The following is a 14,998-nucleotide window of genomic DNA, read 5'->3' as shown; positions in this document are numbered from 1 at the left end:
GAGAACATCGCCTCCCCACTTGTCAACTCTATGATGTAGCAGCTACTCCATTGTTTCCCAGTCAAGGCTGCCAGGGTCTTACCAGCCCTGTCTCCCTCACCCTTTCGTTTAGCAGTGGCTTCCTTATGCAAGAATCTAGTCACTCTCTCAGCAGTCTCCTCATATTCAGTGAGCCTCTCTTGGAATTGCTCCAGGCTGCCCAAGCCACATGTCTCGAACTATTGGAGGTCTAACTCCTGAAGCTCTTGCTCCAGGGTGGCCAAGCGCACCCTCAGATCTCTGAGCTCGCCAGATTGTTTGGATATGCAAACTCCTCTGATGTAGGTCTTAAAGGCCTCCCAGAACACCCGGGGGGCATCCACCGGGCCGTTGTTTGTCGTAAAGTACTCCACCAAAGCAATTCAGATTTCCATGTGAAATACAGGGCCTCGTAGTGCAGAGGGCGGTAGCCTCCACACCCAATGTAATGTTACTGAACTAACAAACATCATAAGGATGGAATGCTGAGTGAGCCTTGCTGAGTTTCATTCTAGTGATATGCAGATCGCCACAATGTCATTGGTGAGGGTTTAAGTCACTGAACCATTCTAATACACTGAGAAAGGTTTAACTTGAGATTTGGTAGGTCGAATGGCTTGGTGATAAATTTGGGCATCATCTGCATAGAACTGACAGAGAAATATTGCAAGGACATGTGATAAAGTTCACTATGGAAACCTCTATGGGATGCCGCAGTGCATCCTGCACTTAACTCACAAAACTGACCCTCTGGACTCAATAGATTCAACATGATCATTATGTATTAATTTGTCATTATTACTTGGGCATCCTTATAAAGCACTGTAACAGGTACTGCATTGTACTAGCATTTTTCCCTTTTAATGGTACATACTAATTTAATTTCAGAACTTACGGCACCAAAAGCCACATGTCATGGTATTTACTGTGTCTTTTTGCCCTCTTTAAATTCCAGCTGGTTTGACCTTCGGACTGCCGAAGTTTAACAGGAATGCAAACTTAATTGCTCCCGATAATTACTAAATCGCAACTATCATAGTTACGATCTCATCACAAACAAGGGCCATATTAGCAAGGGCAGTATCGCCACATTAGCGGCACTTTTTGCCGATAAAGCGGCGATATTTTTATCGCCCTATTAGCAAGCTGTCGCTAACAACTGTTAGTGACAGCTTAATGGTGATAGCAGCCGTTTCTTTACCGCTTTGAATGTCAGCGATATTTATCGCAACTGACATGCAAAGTGGGCGTTCCTCACTAAAAGTAAAAGGAAGAAGTCGCTAACACAACTTTTCCCTATTAGCAATGCCCGCGAAGCGATAAAAAAACTCGCGCTAACCGCGATTATCACTGGATTTAAACACCTGTTAAAATCCTGACTTAGCCATTGTTTTCTATGGGAGGTAGATTCTATGGCTGAATCCTCACCTGCCTATTAGCAACCTTTTCCTTAGCGATGGGAATTCATCGCTGGTATTCCCGCGTTATTGTTGGAGAATCGCCACTATCGCTCGTTTATTATCGCCTTGGAGATAAACGTTGATAATAACGCGTTATCTCAGCGATCAAAACCAGCAATAGCCGGCGATAAAAAATACAACACTAAGCACGCTTTGCGATGATTATCGCAAGTCCTTGCTAATATGACCCCAAGTTTTTGCACAAGGATCGCAATTCACTGGCAACTGGTAATGAGGCCCTGAGCCCGGCTCTGGAGGGTGAGGACTTTTCTTCTGATTTTGCGCTACCTAAGTGACTTTCTGAATGAGGGGCGGAGCTATAGCTGAAGAGTTTAGTGTGCAAACCTGAGCCATTCCTATATCCGGACACCCATTGTGTCCATGCCACCTGCTTCACAGTCCTCCAGCGCCAGTGGCATAGCTCGACCGTGTGCCGCCCCTGGCGGTCCCTGTTTTTGCCGCCTACGGCAGTCGCAAGTAATAGCGGGAGTGCTGGTGATTCCGGCAACAACTGCCCCACGACGGCCCCAGGTAAGAGTGGGGGAGGCCGTCACCCCCAACACTCGTGCTGCTGCTGGGCAGACCTCCCCACCCCTGCTACACCATTCTCTAGCACTCAGTGGCTTTGAAAAATCTGCTCTCTGCTCACCAGTGTGGTCGTCAAAGCCTTTCGTGCTCCTTCAGAAAGAAGATCATTTTCCTCCAAAGACACTGCTTTCAATTCTTAGTAATGGTCACAAAAAGTGGCACCTCCAATGAACCTCAATGGGACTTCTATGGTATAATGAATACACGCTGAGTGACTGGAGAAAGCCCCTTTCATTTTAAAAGGTACAATTTTATTCATAGGTATACAGCTGCTTCATGGATGTGGGTACATTTCAACATTATTCTAAACTTTTCAGTAGGCTGTAACATGATCTGTCATGCAGCACATACCTGTTGAATAAAGCTGTGCCTTCAATAATACATAATCTAACTTGGAAATTATGAGTTAATACATAATTTGCAGACAGCACAGATCAGAAACTTAAAGCAGTGGGTACATATTTGTTCACAATAGGCTTTTTGGATTTTGAAGATCCATTGACAACATTTGGAGAATGAGACTCATGCATTCACAAGCAGTACACAGAGTGCAGTGGCTTTTTCTCACTTGAAAACTGTGCATGCAGATGTTGAAGTGAGAGGGAGCTAATCAGAACTATGGGGCTCCTTACGATGGTGGTCGGACAAGCGTCCAAACACCATCAAAGTGGGAGTGAGACCGTCCAACAAGGAGTCAGCAGTCCCACCTGCAATATTTCGATCAGACCACCATGTTGGCAGTGGTAAAAGGCTATTTTCTTCTGCGGCTTGTACTGCGGCCTGGAAAGGCCGCAGTAGAAAAAGGCATTTGTCAAACATCCATGCACTGTATGCCAGACACCATGTGGTGCCTGACATAAGGTGCATTGATGTTTGGGGGAGCACTACATGTACCCTCTGGCCACTTAGCAGTGGTACAGTGTGGACGGGGTCGATGGTACCGCCATGAAAAGGCTGTGGTAAAGGGACATTGTGATCCTGACAACGGTGTCTGAGCAGTCACTGACTCCATTCAGGATCATGATTCCGACCGCTGCTCTGTTGGGATCAGTAGACGCTGGCGGAGGCGTCAGTCTGCCCCCGACACACAAGGGTCTGACTGCCTGCATCCTAATGCGGTGGTCGGCTCGAAGGGTTGTCTGTCGGTCTGACCCCCACGGATAGCCTGTTGGTTTGACTGCCACCGACCGCCTGTCAGTGGCGGACCACCCGGCATTGTGATGTGACCCTAAGATCAGCTACTTACTTTTACTGTTGAATAGTGAAACTACTTTTACAACAATTTTCTCGGTTCAGTTACTTTTCATTTTGCAATTAAGGCATAGTTATTTTGTTCTAGAAGTTCACCCGCTCTGTAGCTACTGCTTTCCTTTGTGGTCTAGGTGAGCTGAGGGGTGGGGGGGTGGGGGAGTGATCCAAACAGCAATCTCTTTCCTCACAAGAGAAAAAAAAAATTACAAAAATGGAAGAGGAACAATACAATATTTGTAAACCCTGCACCGGGCAAACGCTGCTTCTTAGCATATGTATATAATATATATACATATATATATATAATATGTTTATTATTGTCCAATTCAATGGTGATCAGTTTGGTGACGTCTTAAGGATAGAGGTCCCTACTTGGGACTGAACATGTGATCATGCAGTAAAACACTGCAGTAGATGCATTAGTCATGTGTATTACCAGAAGGGTTTCCTTTTCTCTTGTGATGCCTCACACTGTGACATATCTCACTTTCTTGACCTTCGACTTACTCCCTCCTCAACTCAACACATAAAACACAAAAACGAGACAAACGCGCATTGAACTTAGTGACTGAAACCACCATATGACCAACTGCACAGACCACATCAGGACTGAGAACTGCACGAGCCCTCTGCTCTGCCTATTCATGACTGTACTGTGCATTGAATTAACAAATCACGAATATCTCGAGCCTTGAGAAAGTTCACTGGCCGAACCGACTGAGCGACTGAATGAGCAAACAAGTACTGACTGAACGAGAGAACACTTTTCATCTGACTAAAAGAATATTTCATGGAAAATATTTAGATCACAATCTTATTTTGGGGGTCCACATGGCAAATTCTTAGCAAGGAGTCCTTCATCCATATACCATGATTTGTTTGGGTTGTAGGGTGACACCACAACTCACAGCACGCACACCCTACTCCACGCACCAGTCACAGTTTAACTTCTTTTGATGCAACCATGGATGCACAGCCTTCACCGACAATGTGGCATGGCTTCTAAGGGCTAGTGAGGTACCTCAGGCCAGGCTTGGCACGAGTCGGAAAACTGGCTCTTCCTCAGCCCTGGGGTGCATTTGAATTATGGGTGAGAGACAAGTCAGGGCCCTCCCCTCTCCTCCAAGACGTATAGAGAAAAAAAAAAGGCTCTGATAAATGAGGGGGAGCAGTTTGGGCACACATCCTTTGCAAAAAGAGTTTCTACTGAGCTGAAAATTCATTTTCACGTAAAGGCAGAATAAGATGGTAAAAACATGGCTTCAGCCCAGGGGTGGGCGATAAACTCTGCTCCGCTCGAGGAGTTGTGGCCATTCCACTTTACGCGTGTAATGCGGAGTACCCGGCCAAATTCCCCCAACTGCCTTGTGGTGGAGTTTTTTCTCACTTGCCGCTTGGCGAGTGCGAGCAAGAATTGACAGCCCTCGAGTGACTTTTGGGTGCTAGGAGGGCACCCTCTAAGATTTTCTCATCGTGGGCGTTGGGGTTTTAGTGTGGAACAAGCTCCTGGCGCTAAAAATTGCATAAGCAGCGCGATGTGCCGAATTCCACCCGTTTGCAGTACTCCGTGGAATCTCGCAGAGTTTATATGTAACTCCACAGAATGCCACAGAGTGAAACTCCGAGAGTTCTACCCACCCGTACTGCAGCCTCTGACACTTTACAGGTCTGTCCCATTTACAGCCTGTAAACTGAGAGCAAGCCCATGCATCCTTATTGTGTCAGGTTAAGTCATTTTATTGCATGTATTAAAGGTGACTCCCATTGAAATTGTTTTATTTGAGCAGTAGGTGGCCATCAGCAATGTTGGCATACAAACAGCATGCTGGATTTTCCTTCCCCTTGAGATTTTATTTTAATGGATAACACAGATGTATTTTTTAACCCATTAAACTTGCGTTATAACAGTTTTGCTGATGATAATTCACATTTATGATTTTGTCCCATTGTGGTTGAATCACACTAAATTGAACTAATTTGTTTCCAGAAATGCTTATCTATTTCTTCCGAAATAAAAAAAAATAATTAAAGCCATGTTCAGAACTACTATATGACCAAAATTCCTGAAGAAATGGAGAGAAAAAAAGTGAATGCACAGCGGAATCGTTCAATGAAAGAAATCCAAACACAAGAATAACAAGCCCTGGCAAAGTCAATTGGTCTTCTTTTGCCAATGCGTGCTGCCAATATTGGTTTTGCCAGTGCTTGTAGAACTGAAATGTAATTATTGGCATAGCCAATAGATCTGAGCTGTCTTCTTGGAAGTTTATTTTGCATGCTTCCAAGATGGCCACCAAATTACCTCTAGACGGAATGTGAGACCATATTGGAATGGTGTAACAATAGTAGACAGAAAGATTGTTGTACCATTCTAAGATGGCTGTCACATTTCATATGGCATGAGACAATTAGAGCAAAAAACATCCCGTCGGCTCATTAAATAGCTGTAAATTACTATGGATGTTCAGTCTTTTAAGTAGAGGTCACATGTTTGTCAGGGGTGTGGTTATTGGTCACTACTAACTTTTTCACATTTTACAAAACGGCCACATTGAACTGCCAATAAGTTATCTTAGATATGTACAAATATTTGGCATATAACAACTGCTACTCCAAGGGTTCCTGGCCTGTTACCTGGTAGTTTAGTGAATATTGGAATCATAAATCGTCCTAGTCATGAGTTGGTTACAGTATAGGTATGTCTGTTCTTTCTCTTTCCCAAGGCTGAATTTGCATGTCTGCCAATATCATCTACTTGCCCTGTTGCAGAGGCCCACGGCCAGTGGCGAGATCAAACCTGCTTCCCTGTCTGCATCGTGGTGCCCCCTCACGTGTGCACTTCTAACATTGGGAAAGTATGTCCGATAACAGAAGAAAATACACTCTTCCCAGGGCAGTTAAAACCTTTGGGGCAGATATACTAGAACTGACGCATCTCTGCATTTTAGCAGAGATGCGTCAGTTTAATTGCGTCTCACAAAAATACTCTTGCGCCACCATGGATGCATCGCATTTACAATGCTGCGCAACGTGGCGCAAGGATTGACAGATGTGTTACGCATCTGTTGGCGTAAAGGGCCCACATTGGTGGAGCAGTGTCGCAAGCACGATGCAACTCCAGCAATGCTCAGGAATGCATATTCCTATTGTGCTGCGTCACTCCTTATGCCAGGCATAAGGTTTTGACGCAGTGGCGTCGTAGAAGTGACACAGTAAAATCTTGTAGATTTCACTGCGCCACTTTTACAAGGCTTTCTTGCGTCCGAACGCCCACCCTGCATACATTATACCTGACGCAGGTATAATGTAATGAAGGGCTTTACAATGTGACGCATCTCCCTATATGCGTCACGTTGTAAATGCGTTACAATGAGGCACATTGTTTACAACGCAGCTGTGCCACAAAAGTGACGCAAAGTGTCGCAATAGCGGCGTAAAAGTGTTGAAAGGGGCTTGTAAATCTGCCCCTCACTGTTTGCACCTGCATTGTGAAGCAGCTCTTATAAAAGATGGAGATGGGGTGCACCCTATTTCACTGCCAGCGGACCTGGACCCATTTTGAGGATGGGGCAAGGATTCCCCCCCATACGTGGGTGCTGGCTGTACATGCACCCTCTTACATGGGAAATATTGGGGGGGGGTTGTCTTTGGAACCCCTGTGCCCCCTTCCAAAGGACGCCCTCGGCCGTGCACTCACTGCATCACCACATATGGGATGCACAATAAAGAGTTTCTCCTGAAGGTTTATTTGCCCAGAATCCTTCATCTGTCATATGGAGCGCGTGCAAAGGCGTACACTGCATGAAGCAACACAGGTGAGGACCCCTCCCCCCTTGACATAGAGCTGACATACATCTTGCACAAATGCAAATCGCATAATGGAAAAGTACCCGAGGGCTTAGAGGCCAGCTAGAATGTCTGTTGCACCCATGAGGAACTTTGTACAAAGTGGTCCATCTGCGATTGATCAAGTGCTGTGAGCGTCGGTGCCCGCCCTCGTGACACGCCGTTGTCTCTAACTCTTCGACTCCCCTATTCAGTGCTGTTTAATCGTTCCAACAACATCGGAAGTGATGTCATTTTTCATTGGATGTTCCTGGATTCTTTCCTTAGCAAAAGACAACGTAAATTTGATACGTATTTTCACATGCTTTGCATGAAAGTGCGTAGGAACCATGAATGTGTGCCCTCTCCCTCATCCCGCGGATTTCTTAGTGGGGGGGGGGGGTGAGGGGGAGGCTCAAGTGATGGGGAACTAAGTGCACAGACAGGATTTACTTTTTTGTCCAGACTTCGACTTAATCAAATGATTCTCCGAAGTACTCCGATGGAGGTAAACTGCAGCCAGTGAAACAGACATCGGCTGTTTAACGCCACAGACGTGACTTTACACCAGCACTACGGTTCACAGCTGCCACAGTCAGTGTGAAGTTAGCATGTTGTGAATTATCTTAGCAGTACGTCGTAATGTACCCCAAACAAAGAAACACTATTTTAGGTCGCAGCAGATGACGTACCCCATGACCTGGGTGCAAAAGAAAGTGAAAAACTGACATGCACTTTCAGATTTTCTTATGTCATCTAATATTTTGGGGAATTCCAACAAATAAGTGTTTACAGACAAAGTAAACAATAGAATGAATACTTGTAGAAAACAGTAAACTAATTAAACCAAATTATTTATGAAGCTGAAATATGCAGATCTGTTTCCCAAAAGTTTCAGAAGTTACCCACTTGGGTGAAAAAGAATATTCACCCCTTACAGCCATTGTTCTGTGAACTTCCAAAAGTTCCCAACTTGAGCATTTGGTGTGGAAAGTTTGTGTTTGTTATGATCTATTTCTTGCCGGTATCCTTGGACAGTACATACGTAGCAGAATCACGGTACATTTTTGAATGGTACTATTTTAAGTTCTTGGTAGTAATTGCTAAATTAAGGTAATGCTTGATGCAAATACCTTTCACGTCCATATTATGTAAGCAGGTTTCTGTACGTGGTAATGTGTGACAAGAGTGTTTGTGTATATTTGTTATGTGTCATTTTCTTGTGGCGAGAATGTGATTGGTTTTTGTTATGATGTTTTTGTACAGCATTGCTGAAATATGTTGTACTTTGGTTGTTGTGCGGCATTCTCTTTTGACCGTCATGTTGTGTAGCACTCTCATATATTTAATTGTGGTGTAACATTACTTTGTGCGTGTATTGTGTTCTGTTGATTTCTTTAATATGTCAACAGACATTGCTATAGTTCAAGTGGCAAGTAGAAAATGCCCTTTCAGGGCCCAATTCACAGAACTAATTTAAGACAAAATCCTAAACTTACTACCATTTTGGTATTTACAGAAGGCACTTACTCATTTCGGTATTCACAGAAGTTAGGAGTCCTAACTTTAGGACTCCTAAATGCCTTCTGTGAATACCAAAAGTCTTAAAGTTAGGATTGTTATCAGTTTAGGAGAAGTAAAGTTAGGACTCCTAACTTTAAGACTCCTAAATGCCTTCTGTGAATAACGAAAGTCTTAAAGTTAGGATTTTTCTCAGATTATGGTTAGTAAAGTTAGGAGTCCTAACTTTAGGACTCCTAAATGCCTTCTGTGAATACCGAAAGTCTTAAAGTTAGGATTTTTCACAGTTTAGGAGAAGTAACTTTACTACTCCTAAACTGAGAAAAATCCTAACTTTAAGACTTTCGGTATTCACAGAAGGCATTTAGGAGTCCTAAAGTTAGGACTCCTAACTTCTGTGAATATCAAAATGAGTACGTGCCTTCTGTGAATACCAAAATGGTAGTAAGTTTAGGATTTTGTCTTAAGTTAATTCTGTGAATCGGGCCCTCGGTGTCCATGACAAGTAAGCATGTATTACTGTATTTGGTGTTAAAATAGCATTACCCCAGCTCTTTAACTATTTAAAACACCAGCCAGTCCAAAGCAGTGTCAGAGACCTTTCATACATCACCACTTTTAGTGATCACCTGACGTGATAAGGCCTACATCTTGCTGTTAAGTTACACATTTTGGAGCCAGGTGAGCTAGCCTGAAATCCCATCTTTCACATTTGGTCAAAGTGTGTGATCTCGGTCAAATCAATTCATGCATGTGCCTCTGTTTGTTTATCTGCCAAATATTTTAGAATGTCATTAAGCATTTCAGTTTGCTTTGATTCACACTGGGGCAAGGTAAAGCTTCCCCAGAGATCTCAGTTTGTTCCATTACAGTTTGAAGAATTCATTCAGTCTGTGTTTATTGTATAAACATCTTGGTACTTGTAGGTGATTTTTCCTCTATCATAAAAGCCTGAGTACACATAACAGAATGCAAAGAACATACCAGGAATGTCTAATCTGCAGATGCCTGCTGTGGGCAGCTTCAGGGTTCTGAATGTCTATCTCCACATATCTGTGAGAACGCCTGCCTCCCTCGCCCCGATCACCATTGGTCTGTAATAGGAACGGGTCTGTGGTGGGCAGGAGCATGCAATATGGAAAGTTACTGCAGCCTGACCCCCTCATTGAAATTCCTAGATTGAGGTGAAAGGGGGGGGTGCATTCACAGCTGTACGCACACCGACATGACACAAGTATTTGTAGAGCGCAGGTTTACACCAAGGGGCATCTTGGGACAGAAAAGATGATCATTGTTGCCCACCTCCGTGGCAGCCATTCTATCAACTTTGGAAAGATGAAAGGCTTAGTGGATCCGGCATGATGCAAATCTGAGACCATAAGGTGAAATACATGAAGTGAATGCATTAGCCCACTGAGCTGCCAGAAACGGCCACATCCTCCATATTTGGTCCAGCTTAACACTCTGGCATGTCTTCAGACTTCCAAACTAACTCTGCTCTGGGTAAAAGGAGTGGCCATCATACAAAATGTTCTAAGGGGCTTCTAAGATTGGCAGCAGGCACGGTGTCACTGTTGAACCAAATGTGCAACACCACTCTGCCATCTCAATGTAATCCTCATTTTAAAACCAGTATAATGTCTCAGTGAGCTAAGCACTCACTGATAACACGTGTGTCCTGCACGGGACAAAGTCAATTACCTGTGCTCGTGCGCTAGTCAGTTGCCTTTATATATCATCTATACCCGTGAGGGGGGTGTGCAACTCAAAAGAAAACATCTTTACTCCAAAGATTTAGTCCCGGGCCAAAATAAAACATTTGTACACGTGGGGCATGTAACCACGCATCAAACCAAACATATACATCTATGTGATACATGCTTAGATCACAGTCACACATTCTAAGGTTAGTGCCCTGTTAGAAACGAAGATTCTGCCACTGTGAGGTAAGGGTCCAGTGGAATCATACCTCTGCGCCTCTGAGGACATTGTTCAGGTCAGCCTCAAACACATGCGCCTCTCAGGCGAGCATCCATGTTAAAATCAGACATATGACCTCATCAGGTGAGTTCCCAATTTTAAACAAAACACCAGTTCTGATGATCTGGGCCCCCTGGTCAGATGTGTTTAAAAATATGTTTCGGTAAACTCTCGATTGGTGAGGTAAGTACAGGGCTTTAAGTGGACCGTGTCCTGCCGGTGCTTAGTTCCAAAATGCAGGTGCTGAGAAGGGTCTCTATCGGGAATTTCCTTTTTGCCCGCACCATCAGGATGAAACAGAAATCTCACCGCTGCAGCAGTACCACCCTTCACTGCCTGTGAGGGAACTTCAAAGAGACTCGTTGAACGTCTTGCACAGTCTCATAACTTAAGCCTTTTCAACATAGTATGCAACGAAGCCATAGTTGTTGCTTATTCATCTTATGCAACTAACAACGATTGACAAAGCCAATAGTCCTAGCTTGTTGTAAGTGCAATGTTACCGGTTGTATTATATATCTGGATGCAATGACAGAAGTATCAAAATACCCATCAGACGGCACACTAGGCTAAACACAGATTATTGTCTTGCGTGTTTTTAAGCCACACCCTTAACTATATCGACCACGCCCATTCGAGAGACCCTCCTCCCCCCAGTTTTTTCACACCACTTAAACCCCTGGTTAAGTAACCACCTCAAATGAAACACTACCTGTGACATATGTATGCAGAATAACAAAGCTTGGTGACGGTGACGGTGACGGGTGGGGTTTGTGGCCAAATTTAAGTAAAATGCTTTACCTGTGACGTAAACTCCTACTTGGAAAAAATGTGCCTGTACACGGGAGGTAAGTACTTCCCCCCCATATGATGGAAGATCTGTACCAGTTGGGTAGGTACCTGTGTGGCTCGAACATACATCAAGAAAGGACATTTGTCCCAAGAGGGAACTTTCCAACTTAAATAAACAAGTGTTCCTAGAAGTGCCCAGGTCAGACTCCTGTACCTGCTGGTGAGTGGTGAGCTCAAATCAACCACCAGCACCCAGGAGATCTCAAGGCAGATCAAACAAAGCATTTAACTGCACCATTGAGGTAATGTCCATGTACCTTGTGCCCCTGTAAGGTATATGCCCTGGTGACATATCTCTGTAACTACGAGGTGAGTGTTCTGGTTAAACTCAAACACCTGTGTCTGCGAGGTGAGTGCTCGGTAATGTCTAGCACCTGTATATGTGCCCATGAGAAGAGTGATCACAGGGGACACTAGACCTGCACCTGTGAGAGAGGACTCAGTACTAGCACCTGTGGGACATGGGTCATTCTGTAACAATAATAGGTCTGTGTTTAGGATCAGGGCTTGCAGTATAAACGTGTTCCTATGAGAGCAGGTCTGGATCTTGCATGAATGCACCCCTTTGGCAAGCCTGCTCAGGACTGTACTTAAGAGAGGGGTGCAAAATCCATGGCATGGGTCTTTACCTGTGAGGTTGGTCACAAGTCAAGGTCTCACATGGCTGCACCTCTGAAGTGGTGTAAAGTCAAGGTTTTGGTCTTTACCTGTAAGGGCGGTCTCAAGCCCAAGACTCACAGATCTGCACGTGGTGTAAAGTCAAGGTTTTGGTCTTTACCTGTAAGGGCGGTCTCAAGCCCAAGACTCACAGATCTGCACGTGGTGTAAAGTCAAGGTTTTGGTCTTTACCTGTAAGGGCGGTCTCAAGCCCAGGACTCACAGATCTGCACGTGGTGTAAAGTCAAGGTTTTGGTCTTTACCTGTAAGGGCGGTCTCAAGCCCAGGACTCACAGATCTGCACGTGGTGTAAAGTCAAGGTTTTGGTCTTTACCTGTAAGGGCGGTCTCAAGCCCAGGACTCACAGATCTGGAAGTGGTGTAAAGTCAATGTTTTGATCTTTACCTGTAAGGGCGGTCTCAAGGCCAGGACTCACAGATCTGCACGTGGTGTAAAGTCAAGGTTTTGGTCTTTACCTGTAAGGGCGGTCTCAAGCCCAGGACTCACAGATCTGCACGTGGTGTAAAGTCAAGGTTTTGGTCTTTACCTGTAAGGGCGGTCTCAAGCCCAGGACTCACAGATCTGCACGTGGTGTAAAGTCAATGTTTTGATCTTTACCTGTAAGGGCGGTCTCAAGGCCAGGACTCACAGATCTGCACGTGGTGTAAAGTCAAGGTTTTGGTCTTTACCTGTAAGGGCGGTCTCAAGCCCAGGACTCACAGATCTGCACGTGGTGTAAAGTCAAGGTTTTGGTCTTTACCTTAAATGGCGGTCACAAGCCCAGGACTCACAGATCTGCACGTGGTGTAAAGTCAAGGTTTTAGGTCTGTCCCTGTGTGGTTGTCTCAAGTCCAGGACGCACAGGTCAGCCCCGCTGCAGTGCTGTAACATTGAGGTTTTAAGTTTGTACCCGTCCAAGGCGCACTGGTCCGCACCTCTGATGTGGTGTAAGGTAGAGGTTTTAGGTCTCTACAAGTGAGGTTGGTCTGAAGTCCAGGGCTCACAGATCTGTACTTCTGAAGTGGTGCAAAGTCCATCACATGGGTCTTTACCTGTAAGAGGGCTCTCGTGTCCAGTGGGGGTGTAAAAAGCTTAGAGGGGTCTGTCCCTGTGAGGGTCGCCTACAGACCATGGGTTTTGTCAGTACCTGAGAGGGTGCTTAGCAGTCCATGGCATTTGTCAGTGAGAGGGTCTTGTACAGTCTATGGCATGTGTCAGTACCTGTGAGGGCGGTGTACCGTCCTGGGCGTCGCCGTATACCCGGGAGCGTACAGTAGAGTGCAGAGGATGCGTCTGTTATTGTGAGAGTGGCGACTGGCCAGGGGCACGTGGCAGTGCCTGCTTGGCTGCTGTGCGCTCTGGGATACAGATTTGTTAGAGTGAGTTGGTGTGGAGTCAGCGCTATGGGTCTGTACCTCGGAGGTGGTGTAAAGCCCAGTACAGGTGTCTATACCTGTGAGGTCACTGTACAAGTCACTTTAAGGCTCCGTTCAGTAACCGTGCAGGGGACGCTCGAGTCGAGGACACAGAGCAGCACCTGTGGTATGAAGTTACCATCCTGTTCGCAAACATCCATTATTACTCGATAAAAATGCGCCCGGCGTCCTTACCTGAGTTTCTGAGCTTCCTGTTCTTCAAGACGGAGATGATGACCAGGAGGCTGCCAAAAACATCCACAACCGTGGTGAAAATCAGCACGCTGGACAGCGCTGTGACCAGCCAGACAGCACGGGCTGGAGGTGCCCCGGGGTCCCCGCCGTCTCCACCCGGCTCCTCCTCACAGCAGTTCCTCAAGAAGGACCCATTCTCCAGCATCTCAGACCGGTTCAGTGCTCGTCCTCTGCCGTGCAGGCGAGCCGAGCATTGAGCGCCAGGTCCCGGAGGCTGGACTCGGTGCGCTGCGCCTGCCCCTGCCTGGCTGTCTGTGCCGGCCCAGGTGCGCTGGGGTGTCCGTTCCTCTTGCGCTAGCGTGCGCTTGGAATGACTGCCAGGTCGGTGTGTTCGTGTTGCCCGTTGCTTCACCTCCTCGGGAATGTTTTGAGAGTCACTGACGTCGGCTGCTAGGGTATGTTTAAGTGGTGACTGTCCGCTGTTACTCGAGTGAATTGAGTCAATGTATCCCGCTGCCAGGGTGTGTGTGGGGTGCACGTGCGCCCTTGTGCCGGTGCGTGTTTGTAGCCGCTGCCTCCTGCTGCCGTGCGCAGTCCTGCGCCACTGATTCCAGCCCCTCAGGTGTCCTCTGGATGAAGTGACTCTGGCCCCGAAGGCGTGTTTCACGCGCCTCTACTGCCCAGGGGTGCTTGGGGGTCACGTGCCTATCTGGGTGTCAACCACAGGTGTGATTAAGGTGCATTTATCCCCTGCTAAAAAATGCCACAGGGGTGCCCATGTTGCTGAAGTGTGCTTGGAGTTAACTTGCCTGTTCTTGGAGCTCTGATGTGATTTGGCGGGAAGGAGGACTGTGTGACAGCAGCGCTTGGATGATTTCTGCTGACAATGTGTGCTTGGGACACCTCAGAGAAATAGCTTTCTATTTAGTATCCCTTTTCAAAGTGGGTCGGGATTACCCCACTACCAATCTTTGATGGGGGTGTTCCTCGTCTTCATGCCCATGTATAATGTGTCCTGTCTGCCCAGGAATAGCAAGTACCCCTCTTCCGGCTGCCCACTTATGTTTGATGTGCCTCGAGCTGCACGAATATTTTTCGGAGTGACCCTGTTCCCTAATACCAATGCGTGATTGGATGCCCCTGACTTTGCCTCCCAGATGTGTTTCGACAGTCCTGCCTCTTCAGGAGTGGCCGAGGTGCGCCCGCTCTCTCTCTTTCTCTCTCAGGGTAGCTGGA

General features: G+C 46.1%; 1 protein-coding gene across 1 annotated transcript in view; it reads right to left on the bottom strand.

Moving 5' to 3' along the window:
* LOC146801859 (melatonin receptor type 1B) overlaps window positions 1-14,727 on the bottom strand; it is a 629,507-nt gene extending 614,780 nt beyond the window's left edge. The window contains exon 1 of the mRNA XM_085624052.1: window positions 13,763-14,727. Coding sequence (XP_085480178.1) covers window positions 13,763-13,967 — 205 coding nt within the window. The 5' untranslated portion in view covers window positions 13,968-14,727. The remainder of the gene's footprint in view (window positions 1-13,762) is intronic.
* Window positions 14,728-14,998: the final 271 nt, after the last annotated feature.

The sequence above is a fragment of the Triturus cristatus genome, chromosome 8 (assembly GCF_964204655.1).
Source record: "Triturus cristatus chromosome 8, aTriCri1.1, whole genome shotgun sequence".
Classification (NCBI taxonomy): Eukaryota; Metazoa; Chordata; class Amphibia; order Caudata; family Salamandridae; genus Triturus; species Triturus cristatus.
This window is presented reverse-complemented; position numbering and strand designations above follow the sequence as displayed.